This window comes from Danio rerio, chromosome 5 (assembly GCF_052040795.2).
Source record: "Danio rerio strain M-AB ecotype USA chromosome 5, GRCz13ab, whole genome shotgun sequence".
In the NCBI taxonomy this organism is placed as follows: domain Eukaryota; kingdom Metazoa; phylum Chordata; class Actinopteri; order Cypriniformes; family Danionidae; genus Danio; species Danio rerio.
The window spans coordinates 77,130,760-77,151,938 of NC_141025.1; the positions used below are offsets into that span (position 1 = coordinate 77,130,760).

The 21,179-nt window shown below is 37.8% G+C and overlaps 6 protein-coding genes and 1 long non-coding RNA gene across 12 annotated transcripts in view; 3 read left to right on the forward strand and 4 right to left on the reverse strand.

Annotated features, from left to right (window-relative positions):
• Positions 1-9,083, forward strand: part of LOC147844535 (uncharacterized) — a 31,690-nt gene extending 22,607 nt beyond the window's left edge. The window contains exon 4 of one of the 3 annotated variants that reach the window (XR_015492076.1): positions 8,983-9,083. This is a non-coding gene — a long non-coding RNA (uncharacterized LOC147844535). Of the gene's footprint in view, positions 1-8,065; positions 8,204-8,478; positions 8,614-8,982 lie in introns of those variants that run through there. The other 2 variants (XR_015492073.1, XR_015492074.1) reach the window with 2 other exon arrangements.
• kiss1rb (KISS1 receptor b) overlaps positions 1-21,179 on the reverse strand; it is a 360,900-nt gene that overhangs the window by 216,192 nt on the left and 123,529 nt on the right. The window lies entirely within an intron of this gene.
• Positions 273-2,093, reverse strand: LOC147844537 (uncharacterized; the record flags this gene model as incomplete). The annotated part of the gene is made up of 1 exon (XM_087253013.1): positions 273-2,093. A coding segment is annotated over one exon (1,368 nt), but the record flags the coding sequence as incomplete, so codon positions are not given.
• Positions 273-18,318, reverse strand: zgc:113050. The gene is made up of 6 exons (XM_087254659.1): positions 18,082-18,318; positions 16,451-16,537; positions 14,473-14,588; positions 12,136-12,239; positions 8,446-9,297; positions 273-2,046 (listed from the first exon to the last, which is right to left on the reverse strand). The coding sequence occupies exons 1-5, from the start codon at positions 18,192-18,194 to the stop codon at positions 9,292-9,294; spliced, it is 426 nt and encodes a 141-aa protein (XP_087110785.1). The 5' UTR covers positions 18,195-18,318; the 3' UTR covers positions 273-2,046; positions 8,446-9,291.
• LOC147844538 (uncharacterized) lies at positions 2,940-8,385 on the forward strand. 3 transcript variants are annotated; one of them, XM_087254317.1, is made up of 4 exons: positions 2,940-4,569; positions 4,826-4,891; positions 5,101-5,443; positions 5,553-8,385. In XM_087254317.1, the coding sequence occupies exons 1-4, from the start codon at positions 3,028-3,030 to the stop codon at positions 5,618-5,620; spliced, it is 2,019 nt and encodes a 672-aa protein (XP_087110443.1). In that variant the 5' UTR covers positions 2,940-3,027; the 3' UTR covers positions 5,621-8,385. The 3 variants fall into 3 exon arrangements, with proteins under 3 accessions (XP_087110443.1, XP_087110440.1, XP_087110441.1); XM_087254314.1 differs by having other exon boundaries at positions 5,101-8,385; XM_087254315.1 differs by having other exon boundaries at positions 2,940-5,443.
• Positions 8,402-12,214, reverse strand: LOC147844539 (uncharacterized). The gene is made up of 2 exons (XM_087254627.1): positions 10,611-12,214; positions 8,402-10,249 (listed from the first exon to the last, which is right to left on the reverse strand). Exon 2 carries the CDS (start codon positions 9,290-9,292, stop codon positions 8,411-8,413), a length of 882 nt encoding a protein of 293 aa, XP_087110753.1. The 5' UTR covers positions 9,293-10,249; positions 10,611-12,214; the 3' UTR covers positions 8,402-8,410.
• Positions 17,425-20,921, forward strand: mtrfr (mitochondrial translation release factor in rescue). 2 transcript variants are annotated; one of them, XR_015489807.1, is made up of 3 exons: positions 17,436-17,822; positions 20,203-20,495; positions 20,637-20,857. XR_015489807.1 is itself a non-coding variant. In NM_001126476.2 (2 exon segments), coding segments are annotated over 2 exon segments (471 nt in total). In that variant the 5' UTR covers positions 17,425-17,579; the 3' UTR covers positions 20,431-20,921.

Genomic DNA, 21,179 nt, shown 5'->3' on the forward strand with positions numbered 1-21,179 from the left:
CTATGTAAACTTGGTCACTGTCTATCTGTGTTTGTGTTTGTTTTGCCTCTGTGAAAATCAGCTGTAGTTCACATACTGAAACTCCCCTTTTTATGCAAACCCTTCCCTCTTTCGACACTCCCACCTAATCACACATGGACTCACCCACTTTCCTGACTTTTTTTCTAACTAGAGGTGAAAACACCCTGCTAAGACAGGTCCTTTAAATTTGTTTGATGATCGGAAATATTGTGACAAACATGCAGAAAAAAAATCAATGAGGGGCCAAACACTTTTTTTCCACACCATTGTATATTTATTTGAGAAAATGGCTCACACACATTTCATAAATGCTTGATTTTTTTAAATATATTGATCCAGTCAGGGGCATTTATGTTTAGTTTATTTAATTTTGCTTACTTTTTTCTTTACATTGTTTACTTTCTTTACACTTGTCCTATTTTCAACAGATTCTTTGCTTGTTACATTGTGTATGCATTTCTTATTCGTCTTTGTGCTTCCCATCATCATCATCATTATTTTGATTTGGTATTTTGGATCGATGTTGTTAATGTTTGTGGAATATTTCATAAAAGCTGTAAAAAAAAATACTCAAGTAAATCTTCTGCCATACAATGAACATGAAGAAGACTTCATTTTGTATGAATTCTATGATGGTTCTTCAGCTCTGAAGCCCTAAATATGATTTGCAGCATTGATCACATGTTTCTCTCTGTGGATCCCTTTTAGAGTCTAGTGTGGATCTTCTCATGTCTTTTCAGTTTTTCTGACCAACTGAACCTTTTGTTGCAGTGTGAACACATGTACGGTTTCTCTCCAGTGTGAATCCTCTGGTGCAGTTTCAGTTCCCCAGCTGTAATAAATGTCTTCTTACACTCAAAGCACATAAACTCTCTCGCGCCAGTGTGGATCTTCTGATGTGCTTTTAAACTTTGCTGACATTTAAATCTCTTTCCACACAATGAACATGAATAAGGTTTCTCCTTTGTGTGAACTCTAAGATGGATCTTCAGATTTGAAGCCCTCAAAAATGTTTTGCTGCATTGATCACATTCGTGTGTTTTCTCTCCAGTGTGGATCAACATGTGTAGATTAAGATCTGATGAACATCTGAAACTCGTCCCGCATTGAACACATGTGAACGGTTTCTCGCCAGTGTGGATCTTCATGTGTTTATTTAGGGCTGATGAACATCTGAAACTCTTCCCGCACTGAACACATGTGAACGGTTTCTCTCCAGTGTGAATCCTCATGTGTCGATTAAGGTGTAATGAACATCTGAAACTTTTCCCGCATTGATCACATGCGTAAGGTTTCTCTCCAGTGTGGATCCTCTCATGTGTTTTCAGGTTTCCTAACACACTGAATCTCTTGTTGCAGTGTGAACACATGTACGGTTTCTCTCCAGTGTGAATCCTCTGGTGCTGTTTCAGTTCTCCAGCTGTAATAAAAGTCTTCTCACACTCAAAGCACATATACTCTCTCACACCAGTGTGGATCTTCTGATGTGTTTTTAAACCTGATTGACATTTAAATCTCTTTCCACACAATGAACATGAATAAGGTTTCTCCTTTGTGTGAACTGTAAGATGCCTCTTCAGCTCTGGAGCACTCAAAAATGTTTTGCTGCATTGATCACATTTGTGTGTTTTCTCTCCAGTGTGGATCAACATGTGTTTATTAAGGTTTGATGATTGTCTGAAACTTGTCCCGCACTGAACACATGTGAACGGTTTCTCGCCAGTGTGGATCTTCATGTGTTTATTTAGGTCTGATGAACATCTGAAACTCTTCCCGCACTGAACACATGTGTAAGGTTTCTCTCCAGTGTGGTTACTCTGATGCTGTTTCAGTTGTTCAGCTTTAATAAAAGTCTTCTTACACTCAGAGCACACATACTCTCTCACACCAATGTGGATCTTCTGATGTTTTTTTAAACCTGACTGACATTTAAATCTCTTTCCACACAATGAACATGAATAAGGTTTCTCCTTTGTGTGAACTCTAAGATGGCTCTTCAGCTCTGATGCCCTCAAAAATGTTTTGCTGCTGTTACGACCCTGTCTTCTCTTTCCTACCTTTCGGTGGCCTCGCTATGTGACGTCACCGTTAATTAGTTAATTTATGGGTGGAGAAAGTATATATTTGAATTTTTTGTGAAGAACGGCACTTCCTCTGGTGGACCGTTATTCCACAGAGAGGTCATTTTGCTCCAACTCTTTTGTGTTGCCGTCTTATGTTTTGTTTTGTATTAGTTGAGAGAATTTCACCTGCTTTCTTATTTATTTCAAATCCCTAGACAGTTTGTTATACTTTATTATTCCCTTTAATAAATGTTTTTTTCATTATATATCTTTTTGTGTGTCTGATCCTTTTTATGGTACGGTCGGGAGCGAGCTGGCCGTAACATAAATTGGGTGGCTCGTCCGGCATTCCTTTATGCGGGTGAGTATTTTTTTTTGGATTGGCTATTCACCTTTATATACTAGAAACTCCGGTTAGAAAGAGTGTATCCAGCTGGGTTGTGAATACAATCCTTCCATCGGTGCACTGTTTGTTGTTTTGTTTATTATTTTGCCTTTCTTATTTTTGGAGGTTATCCTAGGTGGAGATTTTAATCTCTGTCGGGGGTACGCTTTCGGACTTTTGGTCTAAAGACCGATTGTCACTGAGCTCAGCGTTTAATGCCGCCCCGAGCCTGGTACACCTCTGAAGACTAGATAGGAATTAGTTAGTTTTCTTCTTAGATAGGAGCTGGAGTTTCTCTGAGTATAAAGGTGAATATATTTTGTTACTGACGGCGTTTGTGATTCGTGCGCTTCTCTCTTCCTCGCGTACCTACGTGTCCGACTTGTGGTAAGTCTTTGAAGTTTTTTGTGAATGGGTAGATGCGTAACGTTCAGTTGTAGTTCATTCCGAAGCAGTGGCTTATGGGAATTGTAGTTTTTGTACAGAGGGCAGTTTCCGGGTGAGTACGGGAGTGTTTGTTTGTTTATTTGTGTTGTATCCGTGAATGCTAATACAAAAATGTCTTCAGTACTCGATGATTTTTTTGCTTGTCCCTCGGAAGCTTTAATTGAGCGTTGTACAAAGGAAGAATTAATACAAATTGCCGAGCGTTTTAGCATCGATCTCACTACACATGATAAGAAAAAAAAGGACACCCTTATAGCAACTTTGAAACGATCTCTGGTTGAAAGGGGAGTTTTAGAGGTAAGAACTGCTGTTCTTTGTGAATCTTCAGTGTTTTCTTCCTGTGATATTGATGTGGAAAGTGAGTTAAAATTCCCAGAGATGTCAATACAAGAGAAACAGCTGTATTTAGATGCAGAAAAGCTCCGTGCTGATCGCGAGGGTCGCGCTATGAAAGAGAGAGAAACAGAACGGGAATTTGAAGCTAGGAAACTAGAACAACAGTTGTCTGTACGAAAATTGGAGCTTGAGTTAGAGAGGGAACGGGAAGAGAGAGCGTTTCAGTTAAAGAAGTTGGAGTTGGAATTAGCAGCAAAACGAGCGGAAACACCGCGAGCTGACGTGCATCCGGTGCCAGAACAGTCGTCTGCATTAGTGTTTGATGTTCATCGTAACATGAGATTAGTTCCGCCATTTTCTGAAAAAGAGGTAGAAAAATATTTTGATCATTTTGAGCGTGTTGCTTTATCGCTGAAATGGCCAAAACAGTTTTGGACTTTGTTGTTGCAGTGTGTTTTCACAGGAAAAGCTCAAGATATTTATTCTGCTCTCACCCTGGAACAAAGTGGTGAGTATGAAACTGTGAAAACTGCTGTATTGCATGCATATGAACTGGTGCCTGAGGCATATCGTCAAAAATTTAGAAATTTAATCAAAACTGAAAATTGTACATTTGTTGAATTTGCAAGGGAAAAAGAGAGTCTATTTGAGCGATGGTGCACTTCAATGAAAGTTGAAACTAAAGAGCAGTTAAGAGAATTGTTACTTCTAGAGGAGTTTAAACACTGTGTTCCTTCTGCTGTAGCTACTTATTTAAATGAACACAAAGTGAGTAAACTTGCAGATGCTGCCATTATGGCTGATGAATTTGTTTTAACTCATCAGGGCACATTTAGTTCAGCCAGTTTTCGAAGTGACATGAATAAGTTTAGGTCTTGTCAAGTTAAACAAAAGCCTGCTGTGGTTGGACAAAATATAAGGGCACCTGTTGTTGGTAATATTGGAAAACCCACTGTTTCAAGAGACCTCATCTGTTTCTATTGCAAAAAGTCTGGCCATAAAATTTCTGAATGCCCTGTTCTGAAAAAGAAAGAGAAATTTTCAAAACCTGTTTCTCTTGTCGCCCCATCGACTGTAGATGACACTTTCATAGAAAGTGCTGGTCATTTATCTCATTCCTGTGGTGCATTGTTTGACCAAAAGGTGAATGATTTTGTTGATTATACACCCTTTATCACTGAAGGAGCTGTGTCTTTATTAGGTTCTGAGGAAATGGTCCCTGTGCGTATCCTCCGAGACACTGGATCAGCACAGTCATTTCTTTTGGAAGGAGTGTTGCCTTTAAGTTCTGAAACTGCTACTGGAACTTGTGTATTGGTAAGAGGTTTTGAAATGGGATTTGTTGACGTGCCATTACACCGAATTCATCTTTCCTCAACCATAATCTCTGGTGATGTTGTAGTTGGTGTTCGATCTGCACTTCCAGTTCCTGGAATTACATTTATTTTAGGAAATGATTTAGCTGGGGGAAATGTTTGGGGAGAGAGTAAGGTGACTGCTTTGCCCATAGTGATATCTGCACCTAGTAAATCTGATGTTGAAAAGAGTAACATCTTCTCTAATTTGTTTCCAGCCTGTGCAGTCACCCGATCGATGGCAAAACAACTGCCTGAAAACCAAGCTACAGATGTTTCACTTGGTAACACTTTCTTTTCCACTGTTGATTCGGGTGAATTTACATGTGATCTGCCAGAGAGTCCGGAAAAAGACAAAAATATCTGCTCTTCACTATCCCCTGATCTGGAGGAACTTACAAATTCACCCCAAAGTCTAGACTCTGATGCCACTGAGGTCTTACATACTGCTTCTTCTGATGTTGATAAGTATCCTTTAACTTCTCTGTTGCAGGTTCCCAGAGAGGAACTAATTCATGCACAGCAGCTTGATGACACATTGAAAACCGTAGTCTCCCAAGCAGGGTCTAATATGGGTGATCTTTCTTCTTATTTCTTTGAAGATGGTCTACTTTGTCGGAGAGTAGCCATGTTTGATGATAATTTAAAGTCTAGAACCCAGATTGTAGTCCCTCTTGCTTTTAGGGAATCTGTGATGCAGTTAGCCCATCAAGGACTCGCTGGTCATACAGGCGTTCGGAAAACCTATGATCGTATTATGCGACAGTTTTACTGGCCTGGAGTAAAACGAGATGTGGCCAGATTTATACGTTCCTGTCACACATGTCAACTTACTGGTAAGCCAAACCAAAAAGTGCCAACCGCTCCATTACAGCCTATTCCTGTGACATCTAACCCTTTTGACCATTTGATTATTGATTGTGTTGGTCCTTTACCTCGTTCCAGGGCTGGTCATCACTATCTCCTTACCATTATGTGCCAGACTACCCGTTATCCTGCGGCTTACCCACTGAGATCTATAACTACGAAGTCCATTCTGAAGGCCCTTACTAATTTTATGTCTATATTTGGTATCCCCAAAGTGATTCAATCAGACCAAGGTTCTAACTTCATGTCCAAACAGTTCGCAAAAGCCCTCCGTCAACTTCGAGTTAAACACAATATTTCTAGTGCATATCATCCACAGAGCCAGGGAGCGCTTGAAAGATTTCATCAAACCCTGAAGTCTCTTTTAAGGTCATATTGTGTGGAGCTCGATGGTGATTGGGAAGAAGGCCTGCCATGGTTGCTATTAGCTATACGTGAGGTAACTCAAGAAAGTATTGGCTTTAGCCCAAATGAATTAGTTTTTGGACATGAAATACGAGGGCCCACTACTGTTTTGGCTGATGTGTGGCATTCATCTAAACCTCCAGACAACCTTATAGATTATGTAAGTGGTTTTCGTCGTAGACTTTATGAGATGCAAGCTGTTGCTAAAAAGAAATTGGGTAAGTCACAAAAGAAAATGCAGCAACACTTTGACAAGAAGGCCAAATTTCGGAGTTTTCAGACAGGTGATCAGGTTTTAGCATTGTTGTCTCTTCCTACTAATCCATTCCAAGCGAAATTCACTGGACCTTACAGTGTAGCTAAACGTCTTTCAGACAATAATTATTTGTTGAATACTCCTGAACGTCGGAAGAAAGTTCAGGTTTGTCACATTAATTTGTTGAAACCTTTTGTTGCTCCTGTTTGTTCTGCCTCTGTCAGTGTGGCGCCCCTATGTAATCATTCTGGTTTAGAACATCTCTCTGTGTTCCCTTCTCTGTCTTGCAGTATGGGTGAGGACTTATCTGAGAAAAATGAGGATGGGAGTCTTCTGTCCCATGGGAAAATAGATGGACGCCTTAACAACTCTCAGATTCTTTCTGATTTGTCTGGCCATCTGTCTTATTTGACGGAAGATGAGAGAAATGACATCATTGAATTAGTGATGTCATTTCCTTCACTTTTTTTGGATGTCCCTGGTCGCACTACTGTCATTGAACATGACATTGATGTAGGAAATTCTTGTCCTATCAAACAAAATGCTTATAGGGTCAATCCAATAAAACGAGAGCTTTTAAAAAGAGAGGTGAACTACCTACTTGCTCATAATTTGGCTGAACCAAGTTTTAGTTCCTGGAGTTCCCCTTGTGTATTGGTGAACAAACCTGATGGTTCATATCGGTTTTGCACCGATTATAGAAGATTAAATTCTTTTACCAAACCAGACTGTTTTCCCTTGCCTCGAATAGATGACTGTGTAGATCATGTTGGCTCTGCCAAATATGTAAGTAAGTTTGATCTACTTAAGGGCTATTGGCAAGTACCTTTAACTGCTCGGGCAAGAGAATTATCTGCTTTCGTTACCCCAGACTCTTTCCTTCAATACACTGTGATGCCTTTTGGGGTCCGTAATGCCCCCGCAACATTCCAACGATTGGTTAATCGTGTATTGCATGGAATGTCTGGATGCGAGGCTTATCTTGACGATGTCGTTTTGTATAGTTCTACCTGGTCTGAACATCTTGATCAAATCAAAGACCTATTTTCACGTTTGGCAGAGGCTAATTTAACAATCAATCTTGCGAAGTCCGAATTTGGAAAAGCCACAGTCACCTATTTGGGTAAAATAGTGGGAAACGGGTACGTTAAACCAATTGGAGCAAAAGTTGAAGCCATTTGTAATTTTCCAACTCCCAGTAATCGGCGTGAGTTACGACGATTTCTTGGGATGATTGGTTACTACCGGAGTTTTTGTAAAAACTTTGCTAGTATCGTTTCACCTTTGACTGATTTATTGAGTCCAAAAATTGAGTACCAGTGGTCGGAGACATGTCAACAAGCCTTTGAAAATTGTAAGGCCTTGTTAGCTAGTTCCCCAGTTTTGACAGCTCCCAACTTTGAGAAGTCATTTCGTCTCGCAGTTGATGCTAGTGGTTGTGGTGCAGGCGCGGTTCTTTTGCAAGAGGATTTAAATCAAGTAGAACACCCTGTAAGCTACTTTTCAAAAAAGTTTAATCGTCATCAACAGGTTTATTCCACCATTGAAAAGGAAGCCCTTGCTCTTGTTCTGGCTGTACAACATTTTGAGGTTTATTTAGGGTCGATCGCCGCACCGATTGTTGTTTATACTGATCATAACCCCTTGGTTTTTTTAAATCGGATGAAAAACCGAAACCAACGAATCATGCGATGGAGTCTAATTTTACAGCCTTTCCATCTTGAAATTAAGCATGTGCGCGGGAAAGATAATGTGATCGCGGATACACTCTCTAGAGTATAGCTATTCATATTGCATGTTTCACTCTTGTTGTTCTTTTGCACTTCTAGGGCCCAGAGGTGTTGGAAGAGGAGGAAGAGTGAGCTGTTTTATGAAAGGATGTATTTCTGTTATTGTTTGCTAATTTTTTTTTCTTTTTGATTCTTTGCAGAATCTTTTTGAGGAGGGAGGTGTTACGACCCTGTCTTCTCTTTCCTACCTTTCGGTGGCCTCGCTATGTGACGTCACCGTTAATTAGTTAATTTATGGGTGGAGAAAGTATATATTTGAATTTTTTGTGAAGAACGGCACTTCCTCTGGTGGACCGTTATTCCACAGAGAGGTCATTTTGCTCCAACTCTTTTGTGTTGCCGTCTTATGTTTTGTTTTGTATTAGTTGAGAGAATTTCACCTGCTTTCTTATTTATTTCAAATCCCTAGACAGTTTGTTATACTTTATTATTCCCTTTAATAAATGTTTTTTTCATTATATATCTTTTTGTGTGTCTGATCCTTTTTATGGTACGGTCGGGAGCGAGCTGGCCGTAACACTGCATTGATCACATTTGTGTGTTTTCTCTCCAGTGTGGATCAACATGTGTTGATTAAGGGCTGATGAATGTCTGAAACTCGTCCCGCACTGAATACAAGTGAATGGTTTCTCTCCAGTGTGGATCATCATGTGTCGATTAAGGTGTGATGAACGTCTGAAACTCGTCCCGCACTGAGCACATGTGAACGGTTTCTCTCCAGTGTGGATCTTCATGTGTTTATTTAGGGCTGATGAACATCTGAAACTCTTCCCGCATTGATTACATCTGTACGGTTTCTCTCCAGTGTGGATCCTCTGATGACATTTCAGATGTTCAGCTTTAATAAAAGTCTTCTTACACTCAAAGCACATAAACTCTCTCACACCAGTGTGGATCTTCTGATGTTTTTTTAAACTTTGCTGACATTTAAATCTCTTTCCACACAATGAACATGAATAAGGTTTCTCCTTTGTGTGCACTTTAAGATGGTTCTTGAGCTCTTGAGCTAACAAAAATGTTTTGCTGCATTGATCACATTCATGTGTTTTCTCTCCAGTGTGGATCAACATGTGTCGATTAAGGTGTGATGATTGTCTGAAACTCGTCCCGCACTGAACACATGTGAACGGTTTCTCTCTAGTGTGGATCAACATGTGTAGATTAAGGTATGAGGAATGTCTGAAATTCTTCCCGCACTGAACACATGTGAATGGTTTCTCTCCGGTGTGAATCCTCATATGAACTCTGAGACTCTTTTTGCAGCTCAGACTCTTTCCACACTGAGTGCAGGTCAAAAATTTCTCATCTTTTCTCTTCGGTGAGTGGGTTTTCTTTCTTGTTTTGACATTACGGCGTGTCTCCTCCATCAGACCTGAAGTAAAAAAAAATCAATTTTTATATCAATATTTTAAATCAATTATCATTAAATCATGATCATTTTCAGGGTATCTTTAGAGTGTCATTCAGGTTGTTCGTAAGTATGATCAGTAGGTCGTGTGCATGAATTCAAGTACTGTTAAGGGCACTCATGAGCTTGGTTCACTACACATTGAGACACACTGAGCAGGACAAGAGATCGTTCTCGTTGTACATTATAAAGACTCTCATTTACAAACAATAGCAGAGCTAATAATTTATAAAAACAGTTTTTAAGAGAACATTATAGCTAAATAATTTGATTGTGTCATATAGCGATAACACTTTAACCATTAAACAATTATGTTTTTTTCCAAACCTATATAGTTGTGTTTATTCGGTTCAATCATGTTAAAAAGAGTGTAGAAAGCATCTTTCGTTTGGTATTACGTTTGATGATTTGAGTCACGTGATTCTCTTGGAAATTGACTATAACCCTACCTAAAGCCCAGCTCACACCACGCAATTTTAATTAATCATATATTGTAGCTTGTCGTCAGACTTAGGGATGCTCAAAATAATCGATTAACCGTTAACCGAAAGGATGCGTTTGTAACCGATTATTGTTATCAGTTAAACGATTAAAATGATTATTTTGTATATTTTTAGTTTGGCTGCATAAGATGCCGATTGAATGCGCCTTTGCGTTAAGAGGGGCATCTTTTGCACGCGGCTCATCCCAGAGCAGCAGTTTGTGTTGTCAAGACAACTACAGAGAACTTTTAAAGAGCTTGGTTTCCGCTACATTCATTCTTCCATGGCGGGGACCAAAATGCATCCCGCCACGGCTACATTACCCATTCAAAACATTCAGTTATTGTTGTTGTTGTTGTTTTTAATAGCGGATTATAATCGCATCAAAACGTCTTAAAAGGTAAGTGAATACGTTTTGGTGCGATTAAAATCCGCTATTAAAAACAACAACAACAACAATAACTGAATGTTTTGAATGGGTATGTAGCCGAAGATGCATTTTGTTCCCCGCCATGGAAGAATGAATGTAGCGGAAACCAAGCTCTTTAAAAGTTCTCTAGTTGTCTTGACAACACAAACTGCTGCTCTGGGATGAGCCGCGTGCAAAAGATGCCCCTCTTAATGCAAAGGCGCATTCAATCAGCCCCTTATGCAGTCAAACTAAAAATATATAAAATAATAATTTTAATCGTTTAACTGATAGCATTAATCGGTCACAAACACACCCTTTCGGTTAACGCTTAATCGATTATTTTGAGCATCCATAAATATCACAATATTATTAAATATTACAACTGTAACAACACAGACAGCAACACTTTTGCATAATCGATACCCAGCTGATTCAGTCGTTTCATAAGAGGACCGCGCTTCTTCTCTTCTTTTTTCCTTGTCAACATTAGGCAGTGAGATCCGCCTTGTTTTCGGCCCCTTGTTCAACTGCAAAGCATACTTATCTTGCGGGACGATAACGAATAACCCGTGCCTACAGACAAATTTGCCAAAGAAGCAAAATGGAAGAAGAATATTGCTGTTTGAAACAGTGTTGATGCCAAAAAAAGCGCTGATGTTGGCCTGGATCTGCGTCATAAACGCAACAAATAGGCTTTACCTTTTATTTTACAGCTTATAAAGCATGTATGCACATTAATGTAATATCATATTTAAACAACACAACTGTTTACAAAAAGTCAACATATGCGCGCGTTGTTGTCTTTTCATCACGCAGCGCGCACACTTAACCGCGAGGGAGATAAAGGAAACCATATAGCAAGACATAATCTTTAAAATAATGATTTCTATAAAAATGTAAAAAGGTTTTGTGATTATAATAATAACAGCGGGGCATCAAATAAATGCATATTCTCCGTGGAGAGAGCAATTTAAGGAAGTCTGCTAATTTATTTGATGGAAGACAAAAATATGATTGGAAAAAAACAGCCTATGCCGGTTATTAAAAATAATAAGTCATTGTTTTTGATTTATAATATAAATTAATTATTTAAGTAAAAATAATTTAGGGCAGTCCTATATATTTTATTCATTGTATTTAGTTTATTCTGTTCTTCTGTGCTAAACACTGCAGGTGCGTGAAAATGCTTTGTTGTTGTGTTCTATTATTAATATGCTAGCATATAAAAATAAATCAGTATTTTAAAATGCAATATCTAATGTGTCAGACACTAAATAGACACGTCAATTTGTTTAATATAAAATTAATAATATAATCTGACCAGTCAACCGTTAATAACCGATTAATGAGCGGCGGTTGTCGGTTAGCAAAATTAACCGAAATGAGCATCCCTAGTCAGACTGTAAGATCTCTGTCATCGTTTACTCATTCACGTTTCACAAAACAGTTTTAGTTTCCTCTGTTAAACACTGAAGTAGTTATTTTCAAAAATGTTGTAAACCTGTAACCACTGACTTCAATAGTGTTTGTTTTTCCTACTGTGGAGGTCAATGGTTACCGCTTTCTAACATTTTTCAAAATAACTCCTTTTGTGTTCAGCAGAAAAAAGAAACTTATAAAAGTTTGGAACAGTTTGAGAGTGAATAGCGAACACATTTTCATTTTTAAGCTCTTCCTATAGTTTTGGACGTCTCTTAAACATTTGCAAACATACTATAGTGTTTCGTGCTTTATAGAGTCAGAAATGAACATACAGCACACTTAAGTAAACTTTCCTGACTAATCACAAACTAACTTGAAAAGGAATGTGCTGCTAACTAAAATATGACACACAACACAGAAAATGAAAATACACTTGAATATCGAGACAGCAGGAGTATGAGCTAATAAAGAAGGAACGCAACATACCTGTTTAACTCTGAAACAGACCCAAAATATGAAGAATAAAGGCGAGAAGTCAAGAGATGCAGTCGGATCTTTCCAGTCTGACCTGGTGTGTGTGAGTTGTTCATCTTAAAACACACACACATACAGACACAGAGAAAGAATTGTTGCTTCAAAGGTTAAATGGCACATAAAGATAAGGGCTATAGACTCAGAGAGGGAGTGAGAAAGAATCTTCAGCTTAAAGGGACAGTTCACCCAAAGTTCACTCAAAAATGTAACATTTACTCAAAAGCTGGAAACCTGTAACCACTTACATAGTTGGAAAAGTCAAAATAGTTGCAGATTTCCAACTTTCTTTAAAATATCTTCTTCATGTTTAACAGAAAAAAGAAAGTCATAGAAGTTTTGAACCAAGCGGCAACCTCTCGCTCTCCCTTGTGAAGCCAGTATGGAGGTAACTAAAACTGCAATTCATCAACTTGCCTTTAGGGGCTGACTGCAGAAAATTCAGACGTTTTCTGACTGCAATGGTAAATTGGCCAATTTTAAAGCTGATAAAAACATGTTTACAGCCTGGTACAAAACATGCTTTTAGTGTATATAATATTACCCTTCATGACGACTGTGAGGGCTGAATTTCTTTTATAACTCATCCGTTTCCTTTTTATTAGGTTATATTAAAGGTGCAGTAGGTGATCTGCCAAAATGCTAACCGCTTAGCATAATACCTTTGAATGGCGGGGAGGGACTGCGATTCAAAGCCACACCCCCTGAAAACGCGAGCACGCACCACATCACAACAGCAGACAACTCACTAGTTCATGTCATTCGCCAGTTAGTTAGTGCCAGCGCCGTGCAGGAATTACATTTATTACTTAGCCACACTTACATGCTATTTCAGAGCGAATATTCAGAGTAGCATGGTAAACTGTATAGGAAGGCTGTCATTGTTTAAAAATGACCCAATGTGAATATAAAAGCAACTTCAGCTCAGTAAAGCAGGCTAGGCGCTATTAACTGATGTTTTGTTGTTAAACTAAATATAAATCTACATTATAGATGCTGTCAAAGGACCTTATGAAACTGAGAATAATCACATCAGTGTTAGCTAGCACAAGCATAACATAAGCTCAGCCTGACTAAAATAGTTTAAAAACAGAACATTACCTGTCTAACAGTAATACTTCAGCCATGGTGTCGTCCTTCCTCCAGCGTGCTAAACTAACTCCAATACCGATTCAGGTTTTTAAAAGTTTCAATGCAGCATTTGATTTCTCCCGGTCTGTCTCGTGACCGCATGGCCACTTTAAGGGCGAATTATACTCGTGCCTGGCTTTACAGTAATCGGCCCGAGCTCGTCTGTCCTTCTATGTCTGAAGCAGGGCTGCACGATATTGGAAAAATATGACAATGCAGCATTTTGTTTTTCTATAATTTACAGTTGAAGTCAGAACCATTCGCCCCCCTTTAATTTTTTTCTTTTTTAAATATTTCCCGATTGATGTTTACCTGAGCAAGGAAAATTTCACAGTATGTCTGATAATATTTTTTTCCTCTCTAGGGTCTTCTTGGGGGTCATTAAATCATAAAAAGGGGTAAACTATGTGTCCTTTAAGTTAAGCTTTAAAAAAAAAATAGTAGTAATAAACACTCAGGTGAGGTTCAAACACGGGTCAGCGGTGTCGTAACGCAACATGCTGACCACTGGACCACAATGGTGCTGTTACAACAGGAAGAAAAAATAAATATTGCAGTGATACCTGCAAGGCTGCAAATAATGAATAAAGAGAGTGAGGCTATGGTTAACTAAATAAATAAATGAAAAGAGTGCGACTGCTGAGAGTGCAAGCAGCTAGGAACACCGGACCTCGCTGCCAAAAAACAGACCGGCCCACTGGGAATTCTCCCAGTTCTCCCGATTAGCCAATCCGGGCCTGATAAAGGGTATGGCAAACTTGAGGAAAATTGGATTTGTCCTGGGGAGAGACTGAGATGGGTTTGCTCCAGGCTGTTTCTGCTTTTTTGGAAAAAAATTCTGATAGTCATAACCTTCAGACTGAGTTTGATTCATTAAGAGAAAAGCTGAAAACCACTACACCTTCTGTCTCGCTACAATCCAACCTGCTCTATAAGATCTTAAAACTCAGGGCTTCTGGTAGTACCTACTGTAGAATAGCAAAGTCGAGTAAAGGAGGTTGAGCCTTCTCATTTATGGCTCCTAAACTCTGGAATAGCCTTCCTGATAACGTTCGAGGTTCAGACACACTTTTCCAATTCAAAACTAGATTAAAGACCTATCTGTTTAATAAAGCATACACTCAATGCATCACTTAGTGGGTTTCCACACAGGTTTCTCACCTGAGCAGCTGCTCATGGAGGAGTGGAGAGCATGAGACTGATTCCTGTGACGCTCCAGGGACAGACGAGTCTTCGCTGAGGCCCAGCTTCCAGCCTCCGCCGCTGAGACTGCAGCTCTGCACAAGACGTTTAACCAGCGGAGAAATTAAAATGGTCGTGCCCAAATGAGCCTGGTTTCTCTCAAGGTTTTTTTTCTTCACTTTCGCCAACTGGTGAAGTTTTTTCAGTTTTTTGAAAAAAAAAAAACTTTGAAAACTTTTTCTTTGAACTTTTTCGCCAACCGCTGTCACATCTAGCTTGCATGGTTTGAGATCTAGAGCTACACATCGATGGATTTGCTCTTCAGCGTTTGGACTCTCAATAGTGATTTTTAAACCACACTGAACTGAGCTAAACTGAACTGAACTTAAACACTAAAAATCTGAACTGCACTGTTCCAATTTAGTATGATTTATTATGTGAAGCTGCTTTGTCGCAATCTACATTGTAAATTTGTAAAAGCACTATACAAATAAAGCTGAATTGAATAGAATATTGTTCAGCCCGTATGAAGTCATTTAGTATGGAAATGTGCAGAACTTCAGTAAACTCTCTGTCCACTGATTTAACATTATCAAAGATAATATATGAAAATGTAAAATATTGAATAATAAATATGTTGGTCTCTCTTTTGGATCTTCTCTGTAATTTTTCTACAGCTCACAATATGTTAGGAATTATTAAGTGAAGTTTATTTGAAAACTAAATTTGTGAGGATCACATGATTATGATTGAACACGGCTGGTTCTGCATTAACTAATGTATGATTCACCAATCAGATGATTCCCAACTCACTATAAAGAGCCAGGGTTTCTTACTAGTTATCTTCGCCTTAAAGAATCCCCCCTTCCACCCCTACTCTTCCACCTTTCCCTTCACAGAGTGATTAACACTGTTGCCTGACAGCAAGAATGTCACTGGTTCTAGTCCTTAACAGGCCAGCTGTCGTTTCTGTGGGGAGTTTGCTTGTTCTTCCCGTGCTCGTGTGGGGTTCCTCCTGGTTCTCTGGTTTCCTCCCACATTCCAAAAACATGCATCATAGGTGAATTGATCCATCTAAATTAGCACTATAGTCAAGCTCTTAACCAGCAGTATATCTCTACAGTAGCAATTATATTCTGCCATCAGCTTAACAAAGGGGGAGTTCTCGAGACCTATCTGAGCACAAACTCCCCTCTCACTCTGCAAACAGGAGGGAGACCAGGGCTCAAGGATCTTATGAGCTCAGGGCTCTCTCCAAGGTCAGCATGCCAAATTCGCTTTATAATCAGTCATCAGCTAAGTGTAAACTCTTGAACACCTAATTGTTTCCACATTTTGTAGCATTGTTCCAATATTGACTCCACATGTGGTAAATTCATTGTAAAAAAATGCAGGGTTACACACAATCACTTCATGTTGTCCCAACTTAAATCAAGTTAACTTCCAAATTTAAGTTGATTAAACATAAAACAATTAAGTTAACCTAAAAATAAAGAAGAATTTCAGAGTGTTGGGCTGATTGAACGTGATGTGGAAAAGCACACATCTGTCTATATAAGTTAACAGCAATTAAATCCCCACACAAACTCTGTATTTGACAAAAAATGGAGGTATTCAGCCAGGGATTTTCATTTGGACTGTTATAAAGTCAGCCCGAACTCACGAGGAAACCTAATTATTTAAAATATTGTCAGAAAATGCCTAATTCATATGAGTTCACATGATTTTATTAACTACTGTACCTCTCATTGGGAATGAGCAAATCGTATTAAAATGTACAAATAAGATGCCACAAAATTAAAAATAGGAGGTTGTAAAGTCACCAACCCCTTTAAATAGTAGAAATCTCCACTGAGAAACATTTTTGGCGTACTAAAAAACAAACCCTATAAAGAGTGTTCTGATAACCGAAATATAACACGCTGAATGAAAATACTTAATCAAGCAAACAACATACCTGTTTAAATATGAAGACAAAAAGATAATCAGTAAAGGCATGAAGTCAGTCCTTTGCAATCCAAACTGGTGTGTGGGAGTTGTTCGCCTTAAAACACAGACACACACACACACTGGACAAAACTTGCTTCAAGGTTAAATGAACGGCTCCTATCGGGCTCTTTCCCAAAACAAACAGATCAAGTACAGAGAAGGAGAAAGAAAGAAGTTTAATCTTCAGCTTAATGTATTTCTGAACATCAGAACATATTCGTGAAATATTATTTATTATTGGAAGAATTGGAAGTGTTTGCTTGCTTTTATTAACTATTTTTTCCTCAAACACATGTCAAAGTCAATGTGAAATGATGCCATAAAGCATTGCTGAGAGACTCTGTACAGTGTATTTTACCATCATGCCAAGTAATGTGAACAGCTCAGCTCCATGAACATTTAAAATGTTCTCAGAAAGCATTGTAACCCCACTTAAACACCACAAAATATCCGTAAATTAGCAGTTTTCCATATTTTGTGAATTATGTTTTCATTTTTCCCCATTTATTTATGCTTTTGAATTGCGTTATTGGATCTTGAGCTTTCTTACAGCATCTTTTAACCTTGAAAAGTTTGAAAAAGTTACTTTTGTTTATATTTTTGATAGTTTAAAGCAATATATTTGATCATGTACTTTATATTTTTATATATTAAAGTGATATAGTCTGTGCTAGTGTTGTATATTACAGTATAAAAACCTTGTAATGAACTCCCAGCTCTGTTGTTTTACAAACTTATTTTTCTCTCTATATATATATATTTTTTTTTTCTAATAAAATGTTATTTCAGGCTACTAAAATGTCAACAAAAGTCACATAATATAAAATATAAACGTCGCATTAATATTTTATAAAAACTAAAAATCCGGAGCCTGTGATGCTAACAGCCGATTAGCCTAAACAAGCCCAGCAGATGGCGGTGTAAATATATTCTGTGGTTCACTGTAAAGTAACAGAAGAAGTGAAAGGGGTCTATGAAGTTCTGTGTGTTTACAGTATTTCAGCTTGTATATTCCAATCAGTCGTCTGTTTTAGTTTCTTTATTGTAATGTTACTTGAATGCGCGTAACTGTGTTTCACATTGCTGGACACTGAAATATGACGCTTTTATTCAGTCATCGCCTTTTCACAGTCTGGAGGCTGAAATGCGGAGTGATGGACATTGGCTGGCCGTCTGTTTTACCTGCTGCTGGGAAGAAATACCAGATTGAGTTGCCAGTCGTGCATGAAGAAGAGCTCGAGGAGCAGTTTGTTCGCGGATCTGGACCTGGAGGACAAGCGACCAACAAAACCAGTAACTGTGTGGTGCTCAGACACATTCCCAGCGGGATCGTCGTCAAGGTGAGGCCACTGAATTGAGGTAAAGCTGGTTTTATATTCGCACTTTCTCCTTAATAATATTTAAGAAAAGTATTGTTTGCTAATGCTAAATAGGGAAATTATATTAGCAGCCGATGACTATCAAAGTACAAAAGTGTTTACGTTCAATATTAGTGCTAATGTTGTTTTGAAGTCATACTTAAATGCGATTTCAGACCTTAAGTTAGCCTGGTAAACAATAAAAACCGTAAATGAACGAATGTGCCAATATAAACTTTACCTCAATGTCCAACTGCTGATCTGGATGCTCGTCAGGGTGTAAATACTCAAAATTATATCATTAAAATTACTCAAGTCGAATGAAGGACACTGTATGGCAAGCCGAAATAGCATTTAAAGTTTCCACGTGAAGTCAAAATTACCTTTAAGTGAATAATTAATTAAATAAATAATTAATCCGTGTACGTTAATCCAATAATTGTTTAATTAAAGTCTGACCGTTTGGAGTAACGGTCGTTCTGTTGACGTCACCTTGATGGCTTCCATAGCAACTGCATAGCAACATTCTTAACCACACCCCTCTTGACGTTAAAGCCCGATTTTAAGGCTGATTAATAACTTTGGCTTTGTTCGCAACCACATACTTCCATACTGTATAGTATGCTAAAATGCAATATTCGGCAAGCTACTCGAAAAAATGTAGTGAACTAAACTATTAGCTTCTCTACTTAAAATATAATTAAAATGCTACAGTAATTCATAGTAAAGGGAAACACTTAATGTTATCAATAACTATTGTGTGTGTGTGTGTGTGTTTACAACTCTTTATTAATGAATTACACTACAAAATGTTGTAATAACTATAATGAACGAACAGTAATTACCATTGAAACTTTAGATTTTACTACAGTACAGTAAACTATATACAAATAAATCTGTCGTCTTTCAATCAAGCAAGTTTCTCGTGTCAGCCCTGCTATTTATGCTTGCCATACAGTGCCTTTCATACCACTTAATGATATAATGTTGAGTATTTACCCTGTGGTGAGCATCCAGATCAACACTGAGGTAAAGTTTATATCCACACATTTGTTCATTTTACCGGTCCCTATATTGTTTACCATGATAACTTAAATATTCTGTCGGAAATCGCCGGTAATTGTGACTTGAAAACAACATCAGCACTATGAAATTGACTGTAAACGATGATGTACTTTAACAGTCATTAGTTGCTAATATGATTTCCTTATTTAGAATTTGCAAAGAGGTCGGCGCCAATAGCTAATGCGTCAACACATAACACCAAGGTGCTAAAGACGACCAGAGTTGATTCCTGGCTCGAGGTCCTTTGCCGATCCCTCCCCCATCTCTGCTCCCCACACTTTCCTGTCTGTACATCTCTACTGTCCTATCAATAAAGGTGAAAACCCCTAAAAAATAATTATTAAAAAAAAGAATTTGTAAAGAGTACTTTTCTGATATTATATTATTAAGGAGAATGTCTGAATGGTGAAACCCAACTTTACCTCAATTTCTAAATTTACTGTCATCTAAAAAGGAATGATTAAATAATACAATCTTAAATATGATTTTCTATGTAAAGTATAAAGTAGTGTTCATTTTTTTGGATGTGTATAAATATATTTGAAAATAATATTCAAAAGCAATAACTTTAGCCCCAATTATTAAAAGAAAAAGTTTTGAAAGTAACAATAGTTTATATCTATTTCTATATATTTTGACCAATCTCTTAAGGAACAGTGCAAATTATGCATACAGATGAAGTCAGAATTATTCGCCCCCCATTGATTTTTTATTTTTTTTTCTCTTTTTATTATCTCCCAAATGATGTTTAACAGAGCAAGGAAATTTTCACAGTATGTCTGATAATATTTTTTCTTCTGGAGAAAGTCTTATTTGTTTTATTTAGGCTAGAATAAAAGCAGTTTTACCTTTTTTAAAATATTTTAAAATTATTAGCCTTTTTAAGCTATATTGTTTTTGATAGTCTACAGAACAAACCATCGTTATATAATAACTTTCCTAATTACCCTAACCTGCCTAGTTAACCTAATTAACCTAGTTAAGCCTTTAAATGTCACTTTAAGCTGTATAAAAGTGTCTTGAAAAATATATTGTCAAATATTATTTACTGTCATCATGACAAAGATAAAATAAATCAGTTATTAGAGATGAGTTATTAAAACTATTATGATTAGAAATGTGTTGAAAAAAATCTCTCTGTTAAACAGAAATTGGGGGAAATAAACAGGGGGGGGGGCTAATAATTCAGGGAAGCTAATAATTCTGACTTTAACTGCATATATAACTTTCAAGCAGATCAGATCAGTCAATTCCACACTATTATTATAATCACATGTCATCTTTTCTTCTCTTGCAGTGTCACGAGACCAGATCGGTGGATCTGAACAGAAAACGAGCCCGAGAGATTTTACGCGAGAAACTTGAAGTGGCGTATAAGGGTGAGGAGAGTGAACTGCTGAAAATGAAAAAGGAATCCATGCAAAAGAAACAGGACAAGCGGAGAAAAGTCAACGAAAACATCGAGAAGAAAAGACGATTCAAGGAGATGCTCAACTCAAAGCAAGAAGATGACAAATCCACATGATTTCTAATATCTTTTATTAGTTATGAACTATATACAGAAGCACTTCAGCATTGTGTATATCATAGGTCTTAAACTGGATTCCTGGAGGGCCGCAGCTCTGCACAGTTTGCTCCAACTCTAATCAAACCCAGCTGATCCAACTGTTCAAGGTGTTCAAGACTGTTAAGCAGGTGTGGGTTGGAGGTGGTTGGAGATAAACTATGCAGATCTGCGGCTCTCCAGGAATTGAGTTTTACACCATTGGTGTTGATTATGAAACTGTGGATGAACGCAGTGCTTGGAGCAGTGTTTTATGAACTAAACAAACTGCCAACAGAGAAAACATTCAAGCTTGTGAATAAATGTGTCTTGATGAATTGAAAACTCAAGCCTCTGAAAGATGGGCAGTAGTTTGCTGTTTGAAGTATTAAAAAATATGCGAAAATCACCTAAAGGCTAGTTTATATATTCGTGTTTCAGCATAACAAGCTATAATAAATAATAATTTGTGTTCATCTGTGGGACCTCAATCTATCACCAGTCACATTGGGTACGCTTACATGGACACCAATAATCAGATTTTAATGCAATTATAACAATACTCTGATTAAGAGTCGACCATTTAAACAGAATTTTTTTATTAATTTAATCAGATTAAGGTCATAATCCAACTAAAGAGAAATGGGATTAAGACATGTGGAGTATGCTGATTTTAGTCGCATTATTAAAGTGCAGTACAGACATGTAAACACTGCAATCAAACTATTACC

Bases quoted from the DNA above. Each gene is read 5' to 3' on its own strand.
- LOC147844539 (XM_087254627.1), bottom strand. From the start codon at position 9,292: ATGGAGGAGACACGCCGTAATGTCAAAACAAGAAAGAAAACCCACTCA.
- zgc:113050 (XM_087254659.1), bottom strand. From the start codon at position 18,194: ATGCTATTTCGGCTTGCCATACAGTGTCCTTCATTCGACTTGAGTAAT. The intron at 14,589-16,450 runs GTATGTTGTTTG...CGTCTTGTGCAG, and splicing joins TTGTCTTCATATTTAAACAG to AGCTGCAGTCTCAGCGGCGG. The intron at 12,240-14,472 runs GTGAGAAACCTG...GTGTGTTTTAAG, and splicing joins CTCCATGAGCAGCTGCTCAG to ATGAACAACTCACACACACC.
- LOC147844538 (XM_087254314.1), top strand. From the start codon at position 3,028: ATGTCTTCAGTACTCGATGATTTTTTTGCTTGTCCCTCGGAAGCTTTA. The intron at 4,570-4,825 runs GTAAGAGGTTTT...ATTTGTTTCCAG, and splicing joins CTACTGGAACTTGTGTATTG to CCTGTGCAGTCACCCGATCG. The intron at 4,892-5,100 runs GTAACACTTTCT...TCTCTGTTGCAG, and splicing joins AGCTACAGATGTTTCACTTG to GTTCCCAGAGAGGAACTAAT.